Raw genomic sequence first — 26,350 nt, 5'->3', positions numbered from 1 at the left:
ATGTGCTGCTGGCGCGGGGGGATGATGCTGGCGGGGCCACAGCTGGTGGCGGGGCCGGCGGCGCCGGGCGGGGAGCGGGCCCGGCTGCTCTCGCTCTACGTGCAGGACTACCTGGAGTGCGTGGAGTCTCTGCCGCTGGACATCCAGCGCAACGCCTCGCTGCTGCGGGAGATGGACACGCAGTGCCAAGGTGGGCGCCGCCGCGGGGCACCGGGCGGCGGGGAAAAGGGGAGAGGGGACGGCCTCCACCCGCCGCACATGCGCCCGGCGCGGAGGAGCCGGGGCCGGGGTGGGACCTGCTGGGGCCCCGCGGGGCTGAGCCTGCGGGGGCGCGGGGCTCTCGGCGGGTCCCGGGGAAGGCCGCCCCGCCCCGGGGCCGCGCTGCCCGGCGCTAGGCCCCGGCTCCGCCGTTTGAGGTCGCTTCCGCCCCGCCGGGCTGCCCTGCTGCCCGAACCGGCGGCGCTGCCGCTGGAGGTGCGGTCCGGAAATCGGCCTCCCCGCAGCTCCTCCCGCCGTGCGGAGCCCAGCGCCCGTCCCACGGTAGACCGCACGCACGGTGGGGGCGGGGATACATAAAGCGCCGGCAGCGTTCCCTCGGGTCGCGGAGGGAGGCTGCGGAGCGGGAAGTTGCCCTGAAGCTCACCCGAAGGCTCCTGCGGCAGGCAGGGTCAGTGCCGATGGAAGTCCTTGCGCCCCGCGGAGTTTGCGGGGCACGGCAGCTGCCAGCCGGGCCTGCCATGCGGCAGGAATTTGATCCCGGGCAGTCGGCACCGGAGCCGCATCTCCCTCCTTCGGCCTGGGCAGGAGGGACCATGGGCACCGGCAAGGCCTCTCAAACGCTGAAGGGCCACCTCAGGAGGCAGCTGTTGTGAAGGGATTCTTTCAATTATCTTTCTAATTACCCGAGCAAACACATAAGAACAGGCTTTTGTAAGTTGCCTGGGATTTTAAAGTTTAAATGGCATAGACTTGCCTGCAGCATTTTGAATTCCTAGTCAAGGCTGGCTCTTTACCTCCTGATCGATGGTGACTAGCCAGCAATCCTCAGACTTTAATAGATTAAATATTTTCTTTAGACTGTTTGTTAATGACTGTTTATCCAGCCACCAATACTGGGTCATATAATAAATTTGTTGCTAGTTTTAATCAAAGCCTTCAACTGGTTTAAAACAACAACAACAAAACATCTTCAAAACCCTAAAAACGGGATAAAAATATTTTAGACCCAAGTCTAAAAATGTAACAGCAATGCTATGTTATTTCAGCTAATTTAAAAGGTAATGGTGGTCTGTGGAGAAGGGAAAAAGCCACTCTTGTGCTTAGAAAACAAATCGTTTTAGCTTTTATTAGCTCCACCAAACTTAATCAGATTATCTGTAATGAACACTTGGCCCTGGTTAGGGTTGGGGTTTTTTGTGGGGTTTTTGTTTCGTTTTTTTTTTTTTTTAACAGAGGTTGCAGAGCTGTTTATTAGGGTATATGAATGCCTTGTCTAATCTTTGGGGATTCACAAGTAGTTTGGTAAACTTCCGTCTCTGTCAGTCCAAAACTTCTTTGCGTTCTGTAGTGGATGTTGATCCCTGTGAAGTTCAGCATATCCTCACAGCTGCATCCAGGCAATAACCGATGTAGGATGAATGTTGTTCTGTGTCACAGTATGAACGAGTGAACAGCTATTGTTTGTGAATGGTTCTCCATGGGGCATTCCCAATATGGGAAATCTAGCTCATCTATCTGTATCTACACTTCTGCCTCCAAAAAAAGAAGTCTGGGTGGGAGATTGTGTGGTTGTGCAATATTGTGCTCTGGTTATGCCGTTCTTGTTCAACAGCATACAAAGTACCCTACTCCATGCTTCTCAGGAGCTGAGAGTAAGGTTTTTAAAAATTTTATTTCTCTGTCACTGCCAGAGGCAAGTGATGCAGCTGAAGGTGTAGTGAAATAAAGCTTATGGTTTAAATGGTAGCTGGAATGCTATTATTAAAATACAGAAAATACAAGTTGAGTTACTGGGCAGGCTAGAGAAGTGATTTTTATATTACCATAGTGAAAATCTGGAACAGAACAAAATGCAGTTGGCTCCTGTTGTCATACACATTTCAGAATTTGTAGCAAAAAGCAGTTGTTCATGCTTAAGCTACTGTTCCAAGATATCAGCAGGGAAAGAAATATCACTAGGAATGATGTTGAGATAACAAGCTTGAATCAATTCACAATAGTGCAGACAAATTCTTTTAAAATGAAACCAAATTATTTAAATGCAGGTCTTTAGGAGGAGGTAGATTGTTCTGCATAACTTCTGCTTTAGAAGTAAATAGTTTAATACCATTTATAAACTCTCTTACCTGTTCAAATAAAATCCTGGGTTCTTACTGACCTGTTGTGGTGTGATGACTGAACCAATACTGTACCTAACACTGTACATCAAGTTTCACTGCCAACTCTTCTAATTATTTCCTTCCCCATTTGGAGTTTCTCTGTCCTTTATGTCGATCTAGTGTAACATTTGCCTTGGAAAAAGTAATTTTAAAATCCAGCAATACAGAACAGCAGAGTACAGACTAAGACTGATTTATAAGACGTTGATCTCATATTCGGGTTCATTCAACTTGCTTCTTAGAACTAAATTTAGTGAAAGATTCACAGCAACTCATGCAGTTATTTTGCGTGACTTGGAAGAGGGAAAGCTTGGAAATCAAACTGTGAGCCACTCATTTACTAGTTGCTTAAAAATACCCTGTGATGCACTAAAGAGAAGGTCACCTATTCTGAAAAGTTCAACCCTGATTTAAAATAATTTGTTTTGGCAATAGGGAAAGTATTTTGAGGGGTGTAAGTTGATTTTCATTCTGATTGTAAATTTGCTATTATGTAACTTCAGTTGTCATATTCCTTTTATAACTGTGTCTACTTGAAAATGTAATGCCAAACCTTGAGATGAGTAAGAGGGGAGGGCAGAGGACCTGGATGAACTAATTCTGGAGTGTTATATATCATGATATATGACAATTCTATGAAATTCAGGATTCTTCGTGTGATAAAATAAGCAATTGCTTTGGTTTGCTGGATGAGTTTTGGAATTATTGTGGTAAGAACTCTTAGGAGAAACTCCTCCTGTTTCAAATGGAAGGAGGATCTGGATTATCCATGCCTTAACAACTACTGTGTCCCCTCTCTTGTATTATCCTTTCTTTTTCCAATGGCTAAAATAAGCTTGCTCTTTCTTAGAACATGAGAATATTTTCTTGCAACATATTGTGACCTTAAACACTGATTTGAGGACCACATGCACTTAAATGATATCTAGGGTATACTGTAATTAAGATTTGTAGTATTTCTCATCAGTTAGAGAATGTTTTTGTTTTCTTGAGCATGTTTCATCTTGTGTAATTATTCCTGTGATTATTTTTATTTTATAGAAGCGCTAAAAGAAATAGATGATGTCTATGAAAAATACAAGTCAGAAAACGATCCCGTTCAGAAGAAACGCTTGCAGCAGCATCTTCAGCGTGCATTAATCAACAGTCAAGAACTTGGAGATGAAAAAATTCAAATAGTTACTCAGATGCTAGAACTGGTAGAGAACAGAGCCCGTCAAATGGAGACGCACTCTCAGTGTTTCCAAGAGCTGTCTGAGAACGAAAAGCCTCTAGAAAAGGCCAAGGTGGAGTCGTGCCAGCCTGAGAGATCCTCGCGCAGGCCCCGCCGGCAGCGCACCAGCGAGAGCCGCGACCTGTGCCACATAGCCAACGGCATCGACGACTGCGACGACCAGCCGCCCAAAGAGAAACGATCAAAATCTTCCAAGAAGAAAAAACGCTCCAAAGCCAAACAGGAGAGAGAGGTTTCACCTGTGGAATTTGTAATTGATCCCAATGAACCGACTTACTGCTTATGCAGCCAAGTGTCTTACGGCGAGATGATAGGATGTGACAATGAACAGTGCCCTATTGAGTGGTTCCACTTTTCCTGCGTTGGACTGACGTACAAACCGAAGGGGAAGTGGTACTGCCCCAAGTGCAGAGGAGACAATGAGAAAACGATGGACAAATGTACTGACAAATCAAAAAAAGATAGGAGGTCGAGGTAGTGAAAGCAATTTATGTTTTAAAGAGTTGCTCCTTTTATATTAAAATGTTTCATTTCCACAGAACATTGTTTTAGGAAATGCATAAGACTATGCAATAATTTTTAATCTATAATATTAATATTAAAAACTGTTATACCTTCTGTGATCTTTAACTTTCTGCACTGAATAACCAAATAATTGAAACAGGGTGGCTTCAGACCTTTCACAGAAGACGTTGCAAGCAGATGACGCTTGGTTCCAATTTGCTTTAGTATTTTAAAGAACCTTGTGAATCCTGAAATAATGGTGGTGGGAAAGATACTGAAGAACTTCTCATGTTATGGTAAAGGGGTTGAAAGGCCTCATATCTCTGCTAGCATCTTAACAACTGAGTTTATCCCAAGTTTTACATTTTCAGTTTTTGTGTTAACATCACATGTTTGGAGTTAGGGGTTTTAAATTCAGCTGTAACTGTAAAAGTCTTCCGAGCTATAAGCAGACCTCTCCAGTGACTTTCACATGAACAGTATGTTATTGCAAGGAAGAAAATACCACTAACTTAAACTTTTCTTTTTTGCCAACATTAAACTCTTGTCTTTGTGACTATACTTGGGAGTCAGTTTTTGGGTATGATATAACTATGGTGTATACTCAGTTTTTCATAATAGGTTTTGTCAAGCATCCTGATGTGATCTTTATCACTAAACATGATCTCTCTGTAAGCCTTGAAGTGGTAGGATCCCTTGAGAGGAGGGCATATTAACATTTCAGGGAACAGGAACTGGAAATGTGATGGAATCTTCATTATAATCCATCTGTTGAGAGCTGAATCATGACTGGTATTCTCTGGGGTGTAAACTTTGCTCTTCCTCAAGTAGGATTTGTGTGTGCATGTGGCCAGACCTGGGTTTAGGCACAGCACCAAAATTCTTGCACTTGGGCAACTACCTTAAAAGCCTGAAGGCAGAAGCTTTCAATAAAAAGTTGATAGATACAAACTAACAAAACATAAGCATGCATGGCACAGAGCCAATAGACAAATCCCAGCAGGTTTCTGACAGGTGATGTAAGAGCTTTGTCCTGAAGTATGGTGGTAGTATCTAAACACTACTTGGGTGGTAGTTAAAAGTGAACTTCCTCACCCCCATGCCTTAAAGGAGGTGAAAAAAAGAGATGAGAACAGCTGTTGCTGCTCCTTTGCAATGGGAGATGCTAATGGAGAGGTGAGTGGGCACCAAAGCTCAGTCCTAGGGTTCCTGCTCAGCAGTGCTCTTGAGACTGGGATTGGGGTGGGCTTGGCAAGGCAGGCAGCAGCTCTGCAGGGCTGGCTGTGGGGTTACCTGAGGGTGGGCTGCAAGGGCTCAAAGTCCCTGGAGGTCCCTTGCTGCTAAGGTGTCCCTTGACAGAACAGAGAGAAAAGTGACACCAGCTCTGGCCAAGGCCGATTAGAAGCAGTTGTGCTGAGTTGAGAGCAGCCCAGAAGGCAGGCCATGAGCAAAAGGGAGCTGGGATGGATGAATGCCATCAGAACTCCTTCCTGCATCTCCACTAGAGGGCTGTGGGCTTGAGGGGGGAATGTGCAGAGCAGGGCACAAAGCCTGGGTGCTGTCAGACCAGGTGGCACAAATCAGTGCCCAGCATGCTCAGTATCATAAGGTAAGTAACATACTAAGCCTGTTTCCTCAGGTATGATCTGATTCCTTAGCAGGATGGAGCATTTGCAAGTAGTTAGCATGTACAAGGGGAGTGGAAAGGAAAATGTTTGAATTTTTCCTCCAAAACTGTAGGTTTATGAAGTGGAGCAGTGCTCCAGTAGGGAGATCTGTACCACAGTAAGCAAACAGCCCCTGCAGGAAACTCTGACCATCAGTAGGATGGGATAGAGGGTAAACCTTATCCCTACCTTGCTTTCCAGGCCTACTGGCTGATCTCAGGTTGCAAATACTGTCTTGAGGGGCTGGATCATGGCTTTTGATGGAGAATTATCAGACCTGCTGTTGGAGATAAGTGGTAGTAAGTTGTCTTCTGAACATTTGACTCCTTTTTTGTTATGGTTTAAGGATTCTCAAATTTCCTTTTTGAGAAGATTGATTGGAAGCCTTGGGCTGAGGATTACATGAAAATCTAACGTTTACCTAAAATGGACAATGCTCCCTAGTATTAAAAAATAAACATTGCTTAGGTAAGCATTGAAGCTGCAGGACAAAGTACAAGTAAAATTATAACTATTAAAGTTACTGATTTATCTGGAAAAGTATTGCTTGAATTTGTACTGGATAAATCAAGAATATTTCTTTCCAATGTAGAGAGGAGATCTGGGAGCCTTACATAATTCATCTGAAATAATTGCTGAAGTAGGAGGTGTATGTTGGGGTGATACAGAAAGGAAATTTTAGATTTTGAAAGTGGTCCAGATAAATATCTTTAATGCAGGGATGCTTCCTTTTATTCTAATGACCCTTCTAGTAGTGAATAGGAATTCTCAAGGCTTCCAGTGAAGATAGTGCTTGAGAAATGGCACTTGCTTGGCCTAATATATGAAATTGCTCAAAGGTAACAATAGTTCTGTTTATATTGCAAATTAGCAGCATGCCTCAAATATACTGGGTCCTTCTGCAATTATTTCTTTTAAATGCTCTAGCTAATTTTTTGTTAAGATGTACATGAGAAAATATTTGACTGATGTTATCTGGTATCTAGCCTTTCACCACTTTTTTTATCCAAACCTAAATTTTATGGGCTTCTATCCATTCCCATAGAAGATCAATGATAAATTGCTGAAGATGCACATAAGATGCTAGTATGAAATCAGAAAGGTAAGTAGAGAATTCTTATGTTGCTTCCTAATGTTGAGTTACATTTCTTAAAGGGATGAACCTCACTACTGAAGTCAAAATGAAAATTAAAGACTATTAAACCAGTATTCAAGATATGTATTGAGTCTCATGAAGTAAGTCTGTCTTCTTGCAAAAACAAAAAAATGTAATCAGGGCAATGCATACTTTGGAAGTTGATAGTAGTATATGTGACTACACAGTTTACTGCTTTCTCTTTTGAAAATAATGCTGCATCCTAATTCAGCCTAGTTACATCTTGTTTTCTTGGAGCTTTTGAAAAAATTGTGCACTTCTAAGTTTGTTCTTTTCGCCTTTCAGTTTTGAAGTAATGCAAGTTTATCAGCAGCAAAATGACCCCAATAAGCTATTTAAAAGAAATTTTATTGGAGCAAGAATGTTTCTTGATCACTGTCCTGTGGGCTGGTTTGATTAATTTGGATGAAATAAGCTTTAAAGCAAAACACAAATGCACATAAGAGAAAGCATACTGTTTTGAAAGCAAAACAAGCAATTTAATACTTGTCATCTAAATTGTAAGGTCATCTTGATATCTGCAGCACTGTGATAATATTCTGTATTTAAACTAGTTTTAACTGTATTTCACTGCCAAGCTTCAACTAATCTACATACCCAGAAATGGTAATGTGATACTGGCAGGTCTTGAAACTGGTTCAGAATAAAGGTAAGGGAAATGCCCCTTTCTTCCCTGAATTTATATAAGGATTTTGTTTTGGATCCTTTTAGAGCTGAAATGGGCCTTTATAAAGAAGATGGCATTTCATAACTTTGAAGACTCTTTATTTAAAAGTCTCTAACTTCAGCTTTAAGGAAGCTGCTATGGTTTGTCTGAATTCACATGAGCTGTTTGGCCACACCAGCAAGTTAAGGGCTTGGACTTCTTTCTCCCTCTTATCTGCATATATATTTCTTTTGTTAAGAGGTCTCATTTCCAGGAGCTCTGCAAGTCTTTGATATTGACACCTCAGACTGAAAAATATACCACAGGTCTTTGCATTAGATCCTCTGAAGTTGATGAGCAGGGCTTTCACTCAAACCCACAATTGTTTTTCTGTCCAATGCTAGTTAGGCAAGACATTTTGCTAGCAGTGGTAGAAACAGATGTTAATGTGCAAGTGTTCAAGTCCCACACATACTGTAGAAGGGAAAAGATGTATTTTTCTTTCCTGCCTCTTTTACAATACATGCCATGAAAGAGTTGAAAGGAGTTTGAAGTTCTCTCCTGTGACAATTTTCTGATTACTCTGCAGTCTTTGGAACAGCTTGAGAATTATGCAGTGCCACTACAGCCGGGCAATAAACAGTTGTATTAGTGAAAATTCTGGGAAGTTTTTCATTAAGTGAAGCTGCCATGTGCTTTTGAATCCTAGTTTCAAGGTCAAGTTAAGATTGCATCTGAATACTTTCTAATTTTTTGGTAAGATTTCTAAAAGCTCATTTTAACAAATCCATTTTTTTATCTAGATCTGCATTCTTTTAATTTACCTCATATAGGGCAAGTTCAGTTTTAAGTGCATGTTTTAACTGCAAGTATTAAACTGAATTGCATTTCTGTTCTGCTGCAGCTGTGTTCCAGCAGAGCATTACTGGCCAATTCTGTACTGCTCAGAGATGCACTTTATGCATTGTATGCTTTTAGGGATTTTTCTTAAACATACATCAAGGAAGTTATAAGTAGCACAGACACAGATTTGAACTGTAATTTCTGTTTCAAAGGCCTGTTTTCCAGTGTAGAGATTAGTGCTTAGTGTGTGCATAGAAAAATTAAAATCCTCCCTAAAGCTTTGCTTTCATACACATACAGAATGCCTCCACTGAAAATGAAAGAACTGGTGAATGAATTTCACTACAGTGATTAGCTGTGCACATGAAGATTAGAAGAAAGTTACAGTTTATAGTTGAAGGAATAGAGGGGAAGCAACTCAAGTACTTTTTGGGTTGAATGTAATGTGGTTTAAGAATCTCAAAAGAGAAGAAAATAGAATTAATTCTAGAACCTTTGATACTAATGTTCAGCAGAAAAATTAGGATTAAATCCTGCCCCATTTTGAATAAAATTCTATAGAGCAAGGTTCTACCCAGCATCATACTGATTTCCAGCTTCCTTTGACTAAAGCCTAAAAAAAGATTAAAGCTCCATGGCAACTACTATCTTAACTCCTGACAGCCATAGTATAAATTACATCTTGTAAAAACCTAATACTGAAGAGTTTTATTTAGGTCACCAGTCAGGCTGGGAAATGGAAGGCTTTGGAAGGTACATGCCACCCCAAACTTCATTTTGGCCCTTTATAGGTATCAGTGAGGCAGAGATTTTTGTGGGTGGCAGACTGGATGCATATGCAGTATGAATAAACTGTTAAGTTTTAGGTGTGTAAACTTTTTTCATACTTCTGGGGGAAAACTGCAATTTACTTGTGATTGTAACCTTCCAGTAAGGAATACAGCAAGGTTCAACTGGGAGACAACAGCCCAGACAGGGACAACATGAGGTTCTCATGATAGTTGCATTTGCTGGCAGTGGAGGGACAGTACTGGGTTGGGATTTTTTGTGTTTGGGTTTTTTTTGTTTGCTTGGTTGCTCTTGGGTTTTGGTCTTTTGGGTTTTTCTTTTTTTTTTTTTTTTTTTTTCTTTTTTTTTTTTTTTTTTTTTGTTGGTTTGGGGGTTTTGTGTGTGGATTCTGGTTGGTTTTGATTGGTTTCTTCTCATTTGTTTTTAGTGGAGAGGGGAGGGAAATGGATGGAGTACAGAGTGGAATGATCATCATGTACTTCAGCTGGGAAAAGAAGGGAGTCATTCACAAATAGTCATACCTAAAACCAGAGTCCCATGCACTGCTTACTAAAGATGCACAAAACAAAGCCTAATTTCAAATAAATCATGCAACTTCTTATCAATGAGAGCCCAACATTCCTGCTCATTTCCAGTTTAGAAGATGAGAACATATAAGCAGAAATTAATATATTTGTGTCATTACTTAAAGTAGCAAAAACCTGGCAAAATGACTGACCATGGTTTTATCACAGTGAAAGGAGGCAAATGAGTGGATGAAAATGACATGGGAGTAATTTTGTTTAAGAAGATAAGTTGAAGTAATTTTTACAAACATTTACACTCCTTGACTTATCAGCAGAAGCACAAAATTTATTAACTTATTCTTTGCATTTCATGAAGTTACCTTATCAGCATTTGCCAGCTTCCTCATTTTTCCTTTTTGACCAAGTCACAGGGTAGAAGAATTTGATAATTCTGCAGTATACCATTCATGTAAGAAAAAAGAGGAACATACTCAGGAGTTTACCTGTTTTCCATCATGACTCCAAACCCAGTTCTCCTGGTGTCACATGTAATTGTCAAGCAGTACAAATCTGGCTCATTCTTCAGTAATTTTTTAACTTAAAATTAAGAAAAAATAGTAATTTTAAATGTCTGTCAGATAAACATATCTAATATTAATTTGATACTAGTGTTAAGGAATACCACTTCAATGATTATTTAATATAGTACAATAATTAATGATAAAAACTCCCAGGATGTGAAGAGATTAAGATCAACATATTGCTAATTTTGTGCCATAGCAAAAAGAAAGCTGCAAAATCCCACCAAATCTTGTGAGATTAATAAATAAGAATTCTGTTTTCAGATGTTGAGTAATTGTATGCTATTTAGTTTCAGAAACCACACTTAAAGGTGGTGGGAGTTCAAACAAGGAAGATAGAGAAAAGATATAGAAGACAATGATTTCTAATGATAGAACAGAGCCTAGAAATGAGAGGACTGGGGTCAGGAATCCTCAGTGATGTGAAGGTTTGCTTTCAAGAGGAAAAGGACAATCTGTCTAAGTGAAAAGGACAGTAATTAATGTCCCTTGGATGGAGCACTGGAAGTTTGACATATGACACTAGGGAAAAAACAAAACAAAAAAATGTGCTGTCCAACCATAGTGACAGTGAAGCACTGGAATGTATTACTTTGGAAAGTAAAGATCTCCAGTGACAAAGATGCTACAAGGCAGGCTAGACAATTATGTTGACATCAGTTTAATTGTAACTGATCCTGCTGGCAGGGGCAATGGATTGGATCAGGAGTTCCTGAGCTGTGGTAAGACAGTGACATATCCCTGAAGGCCCAGGTAAAGCTCCAGAAGAATTTAATTTGGTATTTCTCTTTCTTCCAACCTTTTCCCTTTGAAGTTCTCTCAGAAAGTCATTTGAAGAACGTTGTGCTTACTCTCAGGCAGCAGGACAGGAAGGGAGCAGAGCCATCAGATCCTCCCTACCTGGGGGCACATTCTGAGGATTGCCAGTGGCCAGCTGGGGGACACTTGTTCCATGTTCTCTGCATTCCCTTGGCAAAAGTGAACTGAACTGTGCTGAGGGTTATGCTGCTACCCCAGCAGCAGAAATTCCATGTGAGCTGACCTTCCCTTTCTAATGAAATTCAGATCCACTGCTGAGGAGCATTTAGAGGCATGTGAGGAATGGTGCAATTTCCCTGGGGCACCAAAACTTGGGTCAGGGAGAGGAAGTTTCTATTGATACCTGGCAATCCAGGCAGTGGCTGCAGAATACAACGACCTAGGGCCAAGATTCTAGCTATTGTACAGAAGTAACACCTACTGGCTGGACTGAAAATAGGAATATATATATGTATATAGGGCTCATATAGATGAAGGCCCTATCCCATTGCAGTAGAAAGATAGGCCCAGTAATAATAAATTTCAGTACCATTGAAATAAATGACCTCCTAACAAGGATTTTCAGCTCCACTTCCTACATGTTGCACCCAATTAATAAATTGTTAACAAAATAATTATATTCTCTGCAGTCATAGAAAATCTGATGTTCAGGTATCTTAAGCAGCAATCCTGGATATTTTGCTTTGGTTTCAACCTATTCAAGAAACCTTGGAATAACATTTCACAGTATTTGCTTTGGTAAGTGTTAATTTTTGGTGGAGGGAACTGGTAAAACAAGAGTATGAATTTTTAGCAACTTATTCAGATAAGATAGTATGTAATCCTTACTGTGCTAATAATTTCTGAGTAGTTTCATGAAACTATTCATCATCTAAACTATTTTTATAAATATAGCAGTCACTTTTCAACATGAAATGTGTATCTATACTTAGAAAAAGTAACACTTTGCATTCCAGTTTCTCTGTTTCATGGTATGATACATGGTATGATTTACTCTTCTTCAGTGTATCAGGAAAGCACCAGATGGGGGCCATTGTAAGCCAAGAGAGTAATGTTAGAAAGAGGATAGATGGGCTGTTTTCAAGAAGGCAGAGTTGGCACAAGGCTTGCACACTGAGCTTAGAGACACGGTGCATGTGGTGTATGAACCCACTGACCTAAGGAGAGGCAGATCATGTGGGAAGTCAGTCACAAGCTCAATAACATTTCTACAGATTTGTCTGCATTTTTCCATCTCATTTCTATCTAACTAAAAATATGTACCCTTTTCTGAGTCTTAGCATATTTGCTTACATAATTAGTTAAGTGGCATTGGTGGTGGTCAATGAACTTTAACACCAAATAAACCTCTAGGCATAAGTCCTTTCACATGGACATATAAATTTTTTATATATGTACCTATATGCACTTGTAATAACTTCTTCAGCTGACCTGTTTGCTGACCAAATGCAGTCATGGCTGAGAAAAATCAAAGTGAATCGTGTCAAATGAACACAGGGCTGAGAATACCTCCAGCAGCTCAGATAAAATGCTCACAGTAAAGCAAAGCACAGCCCACCAGTGATATAGGCAGGTGACAGTAAGTAGCAAAGATTATTAATATTCTTCACAAAGTTGTGGGAAAAAAAGTTCTGCTTACAAAAAATGAAATTGTAAGATTCTTATTACAATTTGAACTTTAGTAAGAAAACCAAAATTTCCTGATTTGAAATTTAATCATCAGTGTAAACTAAGCAATTAAAAAGTGGCCTTAACTATGGTTATGACTCCAGAACACATACCTATTTTAGACCTTCCTGACTAGATCATAATAATAACTATGGAGTGAAATCAATACAGAAATAAGTGGCATAATAATTAAAAATGGAAGACATAGTTTGACAAAACAGCTTCTCAGAGTTCTAACAGTTGTAACATAACATATTCATCAGTAAGAAGAACAATATTTTGTGAGCTGAGAGAAACTGTATCAACTTGATCCATTAGGATATTGTTATCCATTTTCGTCTTCACTAAGAGGAAGGATGATGCCAATTTACCTAATATGTCATCACTGCAAATGTAAGGCTTCTGGAAAATCTGCTTCCTTCTCATCTTTTGTGTATTGTAGATACATGGTGGCATGCTGCACCTTAAGTACTGTGCACAGCAGTGGGAGATGAAGCCAAAACAGGATGTCTGTAACTCCAGACTTCAAGAGGTGAATGGAAGTAGTGAGGAAAATTGTCTAAATGTTTACCTCCCATTAATCCAGGACTGCCTTGTCAGTGAAGAAAACATGGATGACAGATTGAAAAAAAGATTGGGAACTACCAGTTTAAACTGATGTCTAAAGAAACAGTAATGCTACTGAAATAGTATTTAAGTGAGGTCAGTCAAAATCCCTCCTTCCCACTTCTCAGGCAGCTTGAGTCACTAATTCTTGCAGTTGAAGGAATATAATAATTGCACATCAGTCTGGGCTTCATCTCTTTGATCTCCCTGCTTCAAGACAAGGAGAGTCTGGCTTTAAGAAAGATTACAATGACCTCATTTAGTTATTCCAGTAATTCATATTTCAGTGTAAACCCATGGCCTGGACAACTGATGTTTCAATTTCAGCTCTGCAGTGTTACAGAAGTTAAAATTGTCACTTTTGCTCATGTCCTGTTGGGTGGAGCCTGCTGGTACAGCTCCCTGGAGGCTTTGACTGAAGATGGCCTGCCAGAATAGGTTGCTCAGGAGTTCTCTTTGTATTGCAGATCAGCCAACTCTTTGCAAGCCCAGCCTCTAAGTTCCCAGTGACAAAAAGATCCCTGGCAAAACATCAGGATTCTTTGATACCACATGAACCATGTTCTGGGAACAGCACCAAAAGATCTTATCCAAACATTTCTCACAGACTTCACAAACACTAGGGAAAACCAACTCAGTCCAACAGGCACAGGGAAGAATGAGTTGCATCTTTCTGCTCCAATGAGGTCTTTATTACTATTAAAGGGTTTTATCTCCAGGAAGCGACTCCTTTTGTCACCCTCTATTTCTGGAAGAAGGGGCCTTAGCTCCCATTTCAGATCTCACAGTAGCTTTGTAACTAAGAAGTAAAGCTGACCTTAACCAGACTTAAAGTTCCTATTCAGTTTCACAATGCACCTTAAAGAATTGCTTATTTTCAGATCTGAATTTTGTTTAGAGACTCCCATAAGTATCTGATGAATTTTTTATCCCTTTATGCGAATAACTATTGTGACTCAAGAAAATAAAATGAAGATGGTTGACCGAACAATCATTCTAATTGAAAGTATTTAGCAGTTAGTTGTATGGAGAGTGAACATATGGTTTGTTCTATATATAAAACTTTGTGGCTGCTGCAGTCAGTGCCAGAGACAAACTCCTACCTATTCTCAGAGGGGCCAAGCAGTAGTTCTCCCTCAAGAATCCAGTACTCTTTACTTTGGCACAGAACGATGTAATGGCCTGATCGTTTCTTCACATGCTTTTTCAAAAGGTCATAAGTCAACAGAGTCTAGGAAAAATGTATTTTAAAAATGCCTTGCTTACTTTGTGCAATTAATTATATGAAGACATGTATTATTTAGTTAAGTTTCATAGAAATGTAAAGAAAAAAAAATCCATAAGCATGCACATCCCCCTAAACTTACTTTCTGAGTAAATTTGTGTTTAGTACCTGAAAAATGAGTGTTAGAGAATCTGGAAGAGAGGCAAATCCCTTGTTTGTAAAGACAAAGAGTTTTGTATCCCTCATCAGCACAATTTCAAAGCTTTCTACCTTTTCCATTTGAACAGCATGGCATTTCGATTTCCCTGTGTTTAACACTGTAACCACTGCAGCAATGAGATTCCTGTCTACATCTCCGAGGCAAAAAAACCCCCAAAATTCATAATTTCTGACAAGTAATTGTTCTGCCCCCAGAGTTGTCACCATTGTGTTTTAAAGTTTGACGTGGCTTGGTTTATGAATCCTCTGAACAATTCTATGACAGTGATTTCCAATTCCCCAGCACAGATGTAAATGTATCCAGTTGTAACTCAGGGCTGAAATCCTGGCCTCACTGAAATGAGTGGGAATCAGGAGTTCACTGTTGGAGTTCTGAGCTTCCCTAATTAAGAAAACAAATCCTGGTTTTTGCTGTAATTTGGCTGAGACATGGCCCAAAAAACTTTCCACATCAAAGTGTTCCAAGGATGAGTCCTTGGCTAATGCTTTGTGTTCAACTTGCTTTCAAAGGAGATGATTTCAGCAATGCTCAGCATTGTGTTAATCTATGTAACTCTGAATCCAGCCATTTGCAGTGTGAAAACAGGCAAGGCAATTCAGGCACAAATTGCAGAAAGCAGTACCTTTTGTGTGTCCTTTTTGGCAAACCCAGCCTTTAAAGGTTTCAGTCATGCTTTCAAGGGCAACATCATGCTTTTCGTGTTGTCTTGTCAGCTACCTCTCCTCATCTGAAGGGAAGGCAATGTTTAAACATCAAATATCTGTTTATTTTGAACTTGCCTGGAAAATTTAGTATAGTCACAATTTCTCAAATTCCATTTGTGTTTTTTGTCTGGTTTTTGATCTTTGCAGCCAAGTTCCCTTTAAAGGTATGCTCTCCATCACAAAAAGCTAAACAAAGAAGTTCAAGAGAAACACCCACATATTTGAGGTTAAACTGAAAAAGAAAGCATTTGTAGCACAGCAATAGAATATTCTGCATTTAACATGTGTCTGTGGTTGTTCTACTGGGACTAACTTGGGAGTTTGAACAGTCTACTTGAATTTTGCTGCCCGCCTTTTTGGTGAGTACACAAAAGCCAGGTACACCAATGTTTGCAGTGGTGAACATTTCACTTTCTAGGTGATCACTATGTGTGAAGCCTGATGTAATCTAGCTTATAGAGAAAGTAGAAATCAGCAAAACTTTCTCTCTTCAATTGTCTTACCACAACAGCTGTGTTCAGAAGGAATGTTTCCAGGTATCTTCTTCTGAGCCAAGCTGCACAGGACATTTTTTAAAACATGCCATGGTTTATGATTTTAATGCCATCAAATACATGTATTAATTTCTTATTATTGATAAGAAGATCTAAAATGTATATTCAATTATTGATCATTGATATCAATAGCCAGTGAAGTCAGCACTGAAAATCATACCTTGGTTTCCAGAATATGGAGATTTTTAGGATTAGAATACATTTCATTGATAAGGAGCATTTGTAATGTTTGAAACTTAATTTAAATTATCTTAAAATTCCACCAAAAATCCACATGAAATTTGGTTCATATCTCTTGTACTCTCACAAGCATGAATACACTTATTCACAACTTAAGCCCATCTCCTTTGTCACCTGATTAATTCCAGAACATTCAGGTCACTTGGTATTAATTTCATTAACCAAATGGCACACTGGTTTTCATTGCAACTTTGTTACAGATCTTCGTGTGAAACAGTAGGAAACTAAATAATATACCATGGTAAAGCAGAAGAGATTATTGAAATAGAATATGGAACAACAATAGCAATAGTTTGAAATTTCCATTTGCATGATCCTTTCAGAAATTAATCAAACCCAAAGAAACAATTCTCCTTTTTTAAAAAATAGCAACTGAAATGAAACCACTCACCTCCAGGGTGAACTGAAAGTAACTGGGCCATGTGCCTGTCATCTTTACATTCAAGAGTATTATCTCAGCAGTGTCAGCAACATGGATTAATGCCATGAGATGACAGCCCAGACAATTAATGAAGCAGGTCCAAATAAAGTCATTGCAGCGACCTTGAACAGTGTGAGAGTAGACAAAGGTGCCAACACTGGAAGGTTCTACTTGCTGCTCTGAAAGGAACAGCAGAGCTGTTCCCAGCAGGAGGGAGGCACTTCTTCATAACAGCAATTGTTTTGAACTCTCTAAGATTATATGAAAAGAAAACATGCTCTATCAAGAATATTTTAGGGTCAAACTTACGTCAGGGAAAAGTGAAGGCAGCCCTACAATATTTACACAGCAAAGATTTATAATGAACCCTGATCTGACACTGGGAATATGACACCAACCGAGGGAGCAGTCCTGCACTGCATTAGCACAAATCTAGTTCTCAGAAAATTCAGTTTGACAATCTCAACAAACATAAAGCTGCATGCCAGACTGGTGTATCAAACCACGAAAGAATGGCTTTCAAATTATGTTTGGAAGAAGCACTTGAGTAGCAGTTTGTTAGTGGAAGATATAGAAGGTTGCTTAAGACACAAGAGAACTCAAACCTACAAAATTTATCCTTGGAATCCCTTATAAATTTGGATTTGGTTTCTATAATGACAAAGTATCAATTATACAGCAATGGAGTAAATATAAAGAAATTATTAACAGACCTGACTTCTCAAGAAGATAATGATGGAAGGCTGATACTCAGTTTAGTTATGAAGAAGTTTTTAATACTGAATTCCCAATGGTGAAAAATACTTTCTACCAGCCTATAAACACATAGAATATAATCTTTCACTGAATTTCCAGATGTAAGTATGGAGAAATTCTTGTGTATAGTAGTATCTGCTGAAGAAATGAGTATTTCATGCAGCAACTGGCATGAGTCCATCAGATCAAAACCTTAAAATAATAAAAAAAAAAAAAAAACAGAGCTGAGTATATTTCCTGAGTTTGTAGCTGGCATGTATTCCTTTCCCTTTCCTGACCTCAGAATGAAGTATGAACCAATAAAATTCTAAGGGGAAGTCAAATAAGAAAATAGAGAATGCGAAAGTATAACCCACATACAAAGCAAGAGAAAAATCGAGAAAAATAAATCCAAACAAGAGAGAGAATTGAAACAGAGATTGAAATGACAGCAGCAATGAAGTGCAGAGAGAGAAGTAAAAAGATGTCAGAAATAGAAGGAGAAGCATAAAAAGTAATAAGAAAACGCCTAAAAAAGCAAAGTGAAGGGTCATTTTAAAGCTAGTTAACTTCTAAAAGAAATTATAACATGTCTCATCTTCAAAAAGAGTTGTGGAATTTTCTCCCGTACTATTTTCTTTAAGAAAATACAAAGTGTGTGTAATTTATCCAATAGCTACTGCTGAGAGACACAATTGTAAACTGCATAATTTAAGGTTTGTTTTAGTTTTGAAATGACAGAATCTCCTGCTAATATTTTTTAAGTTTTTACCTTACTCTCTTTATTTTCTACATTTGACGGATTCATTCCCATTGAAATGTTGGAAAATACCTATTAAAATTCCTGACAAGTTACCCTACTATTAACTAAATTCATAAGCAAAATAAATACAGTAACAAGTCCCGCTCTCTAAAATGCTGAAAAGAAAAGGATAAGGAGCCCTTCATAAGTTAGACATTTAAAAAATAAGGTATTAAAACCTCATGCTCCAGTATACAAGGCAACCTCTAACTGAGGAAGCCATTAAGCAAAGTCCATCCGACAGCAATTTGATATAAACTGTGTTGTACCTTCCTTTGAAGGACATGACAAAATGCTGTCAAGGAACAGAAACCTGAGCTAAAACTGAGCTTACTTGATGAGACTTTTACCATTTTGGCAAGACAAAATTTTGAAACTGAAAAAAAATGCCATAGGAAGTCTAGGAGGTTGTTAAGCCATAATTGGTGGCATAGAAAGCAAATTTAACTACTACCTAGGGAAGTTTCTGTCTCCTGTCAGTCAAAATTCTCATGACCAAAAGACTGACCATTTTGCAGAAGTCAGAGGATGCCATGGCACTGAAAATTACAAATGACTTGAGCAAGTAGCAGAGAGGGAATAGGGACCAGCTTTGTACATAATTGCTCAGCCATAATTACCTATGTGAGTTTTCCTTCCTTTTGTAGTATAAAGAAGTCAACTCCACCTTTTTCTAAATACTGTTTTTGTTTAAGTGGTCAGCTACAACTCAGAAATGGTATAAGAAGATATTCTTGACCACCTCTCAGCCATTAATCTCTATGTCTCAACATCTACTTATTTCTCTGAGGATGACTTATTCTGAGTGCAGAAGGAAATATGCAGAAATAAACTCATTTGTCCACAAGGACCAGCATTCCTCCCATACTCTAAGTCAAAGGAAGATTTTTTTTAATTAAATACAAATTGATCTTATGATTTAACAAACTAGAACTAGAACAATAAATCCCCTTTCACCTGGACCAATTGTTTACCAAAAATAAACACCCCAAGGACTTCCTGCTTCATTGCCTGTGTCAGTACTGGCACACTGTTTGTAGTCAAGAATTTTGGGAGATTTTAAAGACTCAGAGAACCTATTCACACTTGCTTCTACCTGGCCTAATCTTCTTAGGGATGAGTAGTTTATTCCCAGTTATTCATATTTTGTACAATTCCGTTGACTTTACATGAAGAACGGCATACATAAAAACCAAAGAATGATGACAAGTATATCACAAGGTTTTGCTTTGCCTGCTTTGACACTGAAATGAGAGTTCCCAAAAGAGGTAACAGCATAGAGAGGCAAAATTATTTCCTACCTGGTTATCATCTGCTCCCAATCTAGCTTGAGGACAAATGCCCAAATCCAAAGCTCTGTGAAGTGTAAAAGATGACTTTCACCTGGCAACCTCCTGGGTATTCAAAGTTGCTCCAGAAGATGGCAGATTGGATTTTAGGAAAAATTTCTCCACCAAAAGGGTTGCCAAGAATTGGAACAGGCTGCCCAGGGAAGAGGTTGTGTCACCATCCCTGGAGTTATTTAAAAGACAAGTAGCTGTGGCACTTAGGGACATGCCTTAATGATGGACTTGGGTTAATGGTTGGACTCTGTGATCTTGCAGGTCTTTTCCAACCTAAATGATTGTATGATTCTATGAAAATCAGACTGCTCTTGGCTTCAGCTCCCTCTGGTGGGTAAGGCATACTCCAGAGACCAGCAATTACTGCTAAAGGCAACCACCCAAAAATGAAAGAATTTGCAGGTTGCCGTATTTTTCTTAAAATACACATAAATACACTGGATGAGCAATGATTACAACAGAGATCAGAGTTAAAGCTGTAATTTTACACATCTGTGCTGAGAAGTTCATGTCAGAACACAACTCCCTTTGAATTCAGAGAAGAGATGGCAGTTTCAGTCCAGGCAGAAACTGATTTTCAGCATCTAACACTGATTAAAATGAAGAACTAGTTAAAAACAATTTGTTTTCATGAGAACATTCACTTGGATTTCTGTTCTTGACTGATACTTTGAGCTGTCCTGGCTTCAGCTGGGATGGAGTTAATTTTTTCCTGGTAGCTGGCGCAGGGCTGTGTTTTGGATTCAGTGTGAGGATGATGCTGATCACACTCTGATGTTTGGTTGTTGCTCAGCCCAAGTCAAGGACTTTTCAGTGTCCCAGGCTCTGCCAGTGAGGGAGTGCACAAGGAGCTGTGAGGGAGCATGGCCAGGACAGCTGATCTGAACTGGCCAGAGGGATATTCCACACCATGGAATGTCATGCTCAGGACATAAATTTGGGGAAGGTTGGTCAATGGCCACTGATGGCTGGTCAGGGACAGCTGGGCATTGGTCAGCAGGTGGACTGTGCACCTCTTGTCCTTCTTGGGGTTTATTACTCTTTCTTTTTGCATTACAATTATTTTTATTATTACTATTATTAGTAGTATATTTCATTATTTTTAAATTAATCAACTGTTCTTGTCTCAGCCTGTGAACTTTGGGGCTTTTTTTCATGATACTTAGTTACTGGCTAGGATTGAAGCACAGCAAAGGCATAAAGGTTGATGCCCTTTCTAAATAGCATTTTGTTGGCAGAAAATATTCATTATTTGGCAAATCTCACACCCCAGAGATTCTTCATTTGTTAAAATTAATTTAGTTTCAGTGAAAAAGAAAACTATGCTTTTAAATCTATGATTATTTTGCTATAAAATACGTATGCCCACCTATTTATCTGCTGAAATAACTGAAACTTACAGCATATTTTATAATTTATATACTTGGGGACAATTCTAAGTCTTTCCACAAGGACAATGTGCAGACTGTATGGAAGTATCCCAAATACATCAGTTATGATAATGGCAACTTGTGATAATTCTTATGTTAAAATAAAATCAGTAATCTCTCCTCTACAAAATAGTACTTAAATTTTGATTACCTCTTAAAAATGCATGGAAATGTTGCCAACATCAGCAATCTGACAGAAGAGGCTTAGAATGAATTGTACTTTTCTGCTCTCACAAGTGGCACCAATAAATCAAAGGTTAGTTCTGGCATCTCTGGGTTGGTTTTTCTTTCATTCAGAAGCTTGGTTGTTGGTGTGAATCACATACTGACAGTTGTTTTGGAAAAAAAAACCCCATGTTCCCATCAGAAAACTGCAATTGAGTATGAGACCATTTGGGATGAGAATGGTCAGGTAAACTCATGTTCTTCAATGGATCACAACCATACTGCTCAGGCTGATGTCCAACTTGAGCAACTGTATAGCCTGTTCATTAAATGGCTTATGGAATTACATTGCATTTAAAGACAGCTCAGTGGAGGAGAGGCTGGACATCACCTGGCAGTGAGCACTGGCAGCCCAGAAAGCCAAACATGTCGTGGGCTGCATCCAAAGCAGCATGGGCAGCAGGGCAAGGAAGGGGGTTCTGCTCCTCTGCTCTGCTCTCCTGAGACACCACCTGGAACCCTGCATCCAGCTGAGGTCCCCAACACAGGAAAGACATGGACCTGTTGGAGCAAGTCTAGGGGAGGGCCACAAAAATGCTCAGAGGGCTAGAGTACATCTCCTCTGAAGAAAGACCAAGGGTTGGGGTTGTTCAGCCTAGAGAAGAGAAAGTTCTGTGGAGACTGGATTCTGGCCGGTCACTGCTTAGAGGGGGCTTCTAACAAAGATGGGAACAAATATTCTAGCAGGGCCTAATGGTTTTAAACTTAAAGAGCATAGATTCAGACTGAATATGAGGAAGAAGATTTTTACCATGGGATTGGTGAAACACAGGAACAGATTGCTCAGAGAGGTGGTGGATGTCCAGTCCCTGGAAACATTCAAAGTAAGATTGGATGGGGCTCTGTTAAAGATGTCATTGCAGGCAAGTTGAACTAGATGACCCTTAAAGGTCCCTCCCAACCATTTTTTGATTCCTTGGTAACTAAGCTGCAGACATGTGTTTTACATTCCAACTTTCATTCTGAAAGAAGCTGCGGAACTTACAAAAGTCATTTCTTTCTTATGAACATTTTTCTCCTTTTAAAAAAGGAAACCATCCAACTTTCAGGTACAAATAAGAACCTGATATCAGAAGCTCTTCACAAGATATGTAATTTTAATTGGAATTCTAAGCAATGCATAAAATACCCTAGAAACTTCTTCCAGAATTATTGTAATTAGCTCCTCTCCCCTTATGCTGCTTCATATGTTTGCACTTACATGAAGTAACACAAGGCTTTTATGAGGTGAGGGGCTTACATGCAAGTCATATACAGTACAGACAGACACGTTTGTAGGCAAGTAGGACAAAATCCTCCATGCAGTGGAGGGTTGAGGACAAAGCACATTTGTATGAACATGCTTGCAATACTCACGGTTCTGTGCTTAGAAAGAAATACTAAATAACTTCATTAGCTCTGATGTACAACCGCTTTGAACCTCAGAGAAAATATCTGATTTTCCTTTGTTCTTAATATTAAACCCAGAAAAGATCTGTTTGCAAGAAGCTCATGAAATCTGTGTCTTTGCTGTTAAAATACTATTGTGCTATTAAGACTACTCTGCAGTAGTCATTTTATTCTCTGCAGTTAAATAGCATTTCACAGCATGTTTTATTTTGTTTGGCTAAACTCCAGGCTTTCTGGTCCTCTAGTAGAGCCTAAAGAGTTGCCTGCAGACTGTAAAAAGAGTTACATACATTTAAGTGGATTAAAAAACACATTGAACTTGGAAAAGGCATTTAGGGTTATTGCAAAATAATGTCTATTTTACATATTTATGACAGTAGTAACCCTCTCACTAAAGGTATTGCTTGTCCTACCACAAGATTCTGAGGAGTGCCAAAACCGATGACGTCTTCTACCTTATTTTATTACCTAAACTAATTTGTCCCCCTCTTTTAGGAAATAATGTATTGCTGATCATTCTGGCTAAATGCCCTTCTCCTAATTTTGGGTTTCTAGTCTCACCTGTCTCCAGAAGCTCAGTGGAGGCTTCCTCTCTGAGAGCAAGTGGAGCATACTCTTGAAATATGTTAAGCGGTTTCTGGAAAGTGCTCAGCCGTTTGCTCTTAGCTTGCTGCCTGTGTGCAGATCCCTGCTGAAAATATCCCTGAAAAATATGTTATGAACATGACTAAAAGGCAAGCTGTGAGAACATAATGGAAAGTTAAGAAGCTGTTCTAATCATAAAACATGATTAAAGAACACCATTACTACTTCAGGTAGGTGCAGCTCTCGCCTACCAGATTGCTGCAGTTTGGCAGATGGGCAGATGTGGATTTGAGACTTATGACCTCTGTTTTAACAAGTATATATCTCAACTGGGAAAGTTCTCAGATGGGGATAAAATCTTATGTATCTATTTGATGACAGTGTAAGCAGCATAATCTATAAAGGCTCAGGGAATATTTTCCTTCAGATAATATCTTCCAGTGCTGTACTTCATGCTATAATGAGAAAAGCACTGCTGCTCATTTAAATATACGATTCATTTGCACCATAAAATGTTGAAGGAAACTCCTCAGATTCAGTATTTTTTAATGTAAGTGCTTAGCAATTAGACTTCTATTGATTAAAGAAGTGAACCATCTTCAGATTAATGAAGAATAAATTAATCTCCTTTAAGGATTGGAAAGAAATGTATATTTATTCCTTTACCGAGCCACTTCTGAACAGAGAGAATTCAGCAGTTACCTGGTAGGCTGAAGTTTGTAAGTATTTGCAACAAAATGGACATGAGAAGAGCAGATTTCAGGTTACTCAGGGAACTAGTAAGTGAGATCTCCCAGGAAAATGTTTTTGCTGGTGCTGGGGTCCATCAATGCTGGTCACTTTTTAAACATCGCCTCCTCAGAGCACAGGAGCAGAAGTTCCCACATGTCAGAAGTCAGACAAGGCAGAAGGCTATCTTGGCAGAACAGGGACTCTCTCTTGCAAATAAGGTGAAAAAAGGGAAGGTGTATGCCCAGTGAAAGCAAGGACAGGTGATGTGGGAATGCAGAGATGCCTCTTGCCACTGTAGGGAGAAAGTTGGCAGAACCGTCGGGGACAATAAAAGGTTTTTGTCAAATATATTAATGGCAATAGGGAGTGAAAAATAACATTGGCCTGTTACAGGATGAGGATGGTCACCTCCCAAACAGGGACAGGGACCAGGCAGAGGTGTTTAATGTGTTCTTTGCCTCTGTCTTCAACACAGATGATGGACCAAGGGGGTTTCAGTGCCATGAGATGGAAGACCAGGGCTCATCCCAGTTGACCCTGAAGTTGAGCAGATCTGCTGCTTCAGCTGGATCCCTAAAAATCTTTTTGGCCTGATGGGATTTATCTGAGAATCTTCAAGGAGCTGGCTGATGTCATTGCAAAAGCTCTCTTGATTTTTGAGATTTTTTTCTTTTTTTTTTCTTGATTTTTTTATTTTTTCAGAATCCAGAGAGATCCCTGTGGACTGGAAGTTGGGTGACACTAACCTGACTTTCAAGAAGGGCAAGAGGGAGGACCCTGGAAGTTACAGGCCTGTCAGTCTCATTTCAGTGCCAGGTAAAATCATGGAAAAAACTATTCTGGAAGATACTGAAAAACACCTGGAGGACAATGCAGCCATCAGTCCCAGCCAGCACAGCTGCTTGAGAGGGAAGTCCTGCTGTCAAATATGATTTCCTTCTATTTCAGCGTCCTTCTGGGAATGAAGATGACACATGAAACAGATCCTGCTCATCTGAAATGTCTGAGTCCAGTTCTCTGTTAGAATGAACTCCATTTATAGTTTTGATGATTTGCCAGTTCCCAAAAAGTGTTGAGTAACACCTGCTTGATTACAATCTGTCTGCACTGCTCTTTTGATACTCCATGAGATGCAACACAACAGTGTCTGCTTTTGCATTATGTCAGTTAGGTTAATTCTTCCAATTATACTTTTAAGTAATTATAAGATTTTCTTTCATAATATTCCTGAGATGATGGGATTATCAGGCTTTTTCCCCATAAAACCTGAAAACAATGGAAAAACCCCACATATTTAAGGACACAAATACAAACCTAATCTACACACAGCAGAAACCTAACAGGTTTCTTATGGTGTGCATCAGTCAAGACTTTGTATTACTGTCCCTTCCTCTTTTGCATTCTAGATTTACAATATGCCCTTTCTTTACATACCAAACCAAATAATCCACTTACTGTACCCTAAAAGTATAAATTCAACAGAATTCCAGAATTAAAAACAAATATCTGGAAAACCTTACAACAAATCTTCGGTATCTCATCTCTTATACTTCCTCAAAATTTCCAGATGTAGTGAAACACGATGGTGATAATTTCTGGCACCACCCAGAAGCCCCCATCTCAGGTCCATCAGCTGGAGTTATAACCTCTTTCTTTACAGTAGTTGTCTAATTGAGGAAAGCATTCTTCCATTAATGCATTTCCTTCTGCCTCTGACCCTAGCACAAATAAGCACAGTGAGATCAGATTGTTGTAACTTAAAAAGAAATCACTGCAATTTTGATTATCCTGCTGTGTTTGATGGCAGAAGCTTTGAATGAGTCAGAGGATAAATATTTCTTAAATAAGACACATATTCTTACAGATATTCTTAATCTTTGTACATTGATACCCAATGTGATATGATGTAATGAGGCACCTCACCAAGACTGCATTTATACTCACATGCATAGTAAATCACATTTTAACCATTCTGCTTACAAGACACAGATTTAAATACTGATGAGCTGGATTTACATTTGCAAAATGTACATCTAAACCCAAATTTTGTGCACTCCCCTTCCTTCCAGCAGAAAAAATTCTGAGCTTACAACACTCAAAGTATTAAAGTATTCAGAATCTTGCAGAAAAGAGGAAGCGAGGCTTTAGGGTTATCTCCACTTCTTCACACAACAGAAATTGCATTTGCTTGATATACAAGAATCCCACAGCTTCAAATCAAAATTTCTAGATTTGCTCCTGTGCATAAACTTTTTCTGGTGACATTCTTTCCTCCCATCAAGGGTTTACTATTAATACTTTAAATAATACTTTATCATCTTCTAAAATACCTTAAGAGATATGTTAAC

The 26,350-nt window shown here is 39.3% G+C and overlaps 1 protein-coding gene across 2 annotated transcripts; it reads left to right on the top strand.

Annotated features, from left to right (window-relative positions):
• Positions 1-25,099, top strand: ING2 (inhibitor of growth family member 2). Of its 2 annotated transcripts, XM_063156121.1 has the most exons (6): positions 1-190; positions 3,420-5,725; positions 5,985-6,082; positions 6,829-6,885; positions 24,705-24,818; positions 24,951-25,099. In XM_063156121.1, the coding sequence occupies exons 1-2, from the start codon at positions 1-3 to the stop codon at positions 4,088-4,090; spliced, it is 861 nt and encodes a 286-aa protein (XP_063012191.1). In that variant the 3' UTR covers positions 4,091-5,725; positions 5,985-6,082; positions 6,829-6,885; positions 24,705-24,818; positions 24,951-25,099. The 2 variants fall into 2 exon arrangements, with proteins under 2 accessions (XP_063012191.1, XP_063012190.1); XM_063156120.1 differs by having other exon boundaries at positions 3,420-6,082.
• The last annotated feature ends 1,251 nt before the right edge of the window (positions 25,100-26,350 follow it).

Source organism: Melospiza melodia, chromosome 5, assembly GCF_035770615.1.
Source record: "Melospiza melodia melodia isolate bMelMel2 chromosome 5, bMelMel2.pri, whole genome shotgun sequence".
Lineage (NCBI taxonomy): Eukaryota > Metazoa > Chordata > Aves > Passeriformes > Passerellidae > Melospiza > Melospiza melodia.
Note: the sequence above shows the minus strand (reverse complement) of the source record. Positions and strands in the feature narration are given on the sequence as shown.

Bases quoted from the DNA above. Each gene is read 5' to 3' on its own strand.
- ING2 (XM_063156121.1), top strand. From the start codon at position 1: ATGTGCTGCTGGCGCGGGGGGATGATGCTGGCGGGGCCACAGCTGGTG. The intron at 191-3,419 runs GTGGGCGCCGCC...TTTATTTTATAG, and splicing joins GATGGACACGCAGTGCCAAG to AAGCGCTAAAAGAAATAGAT.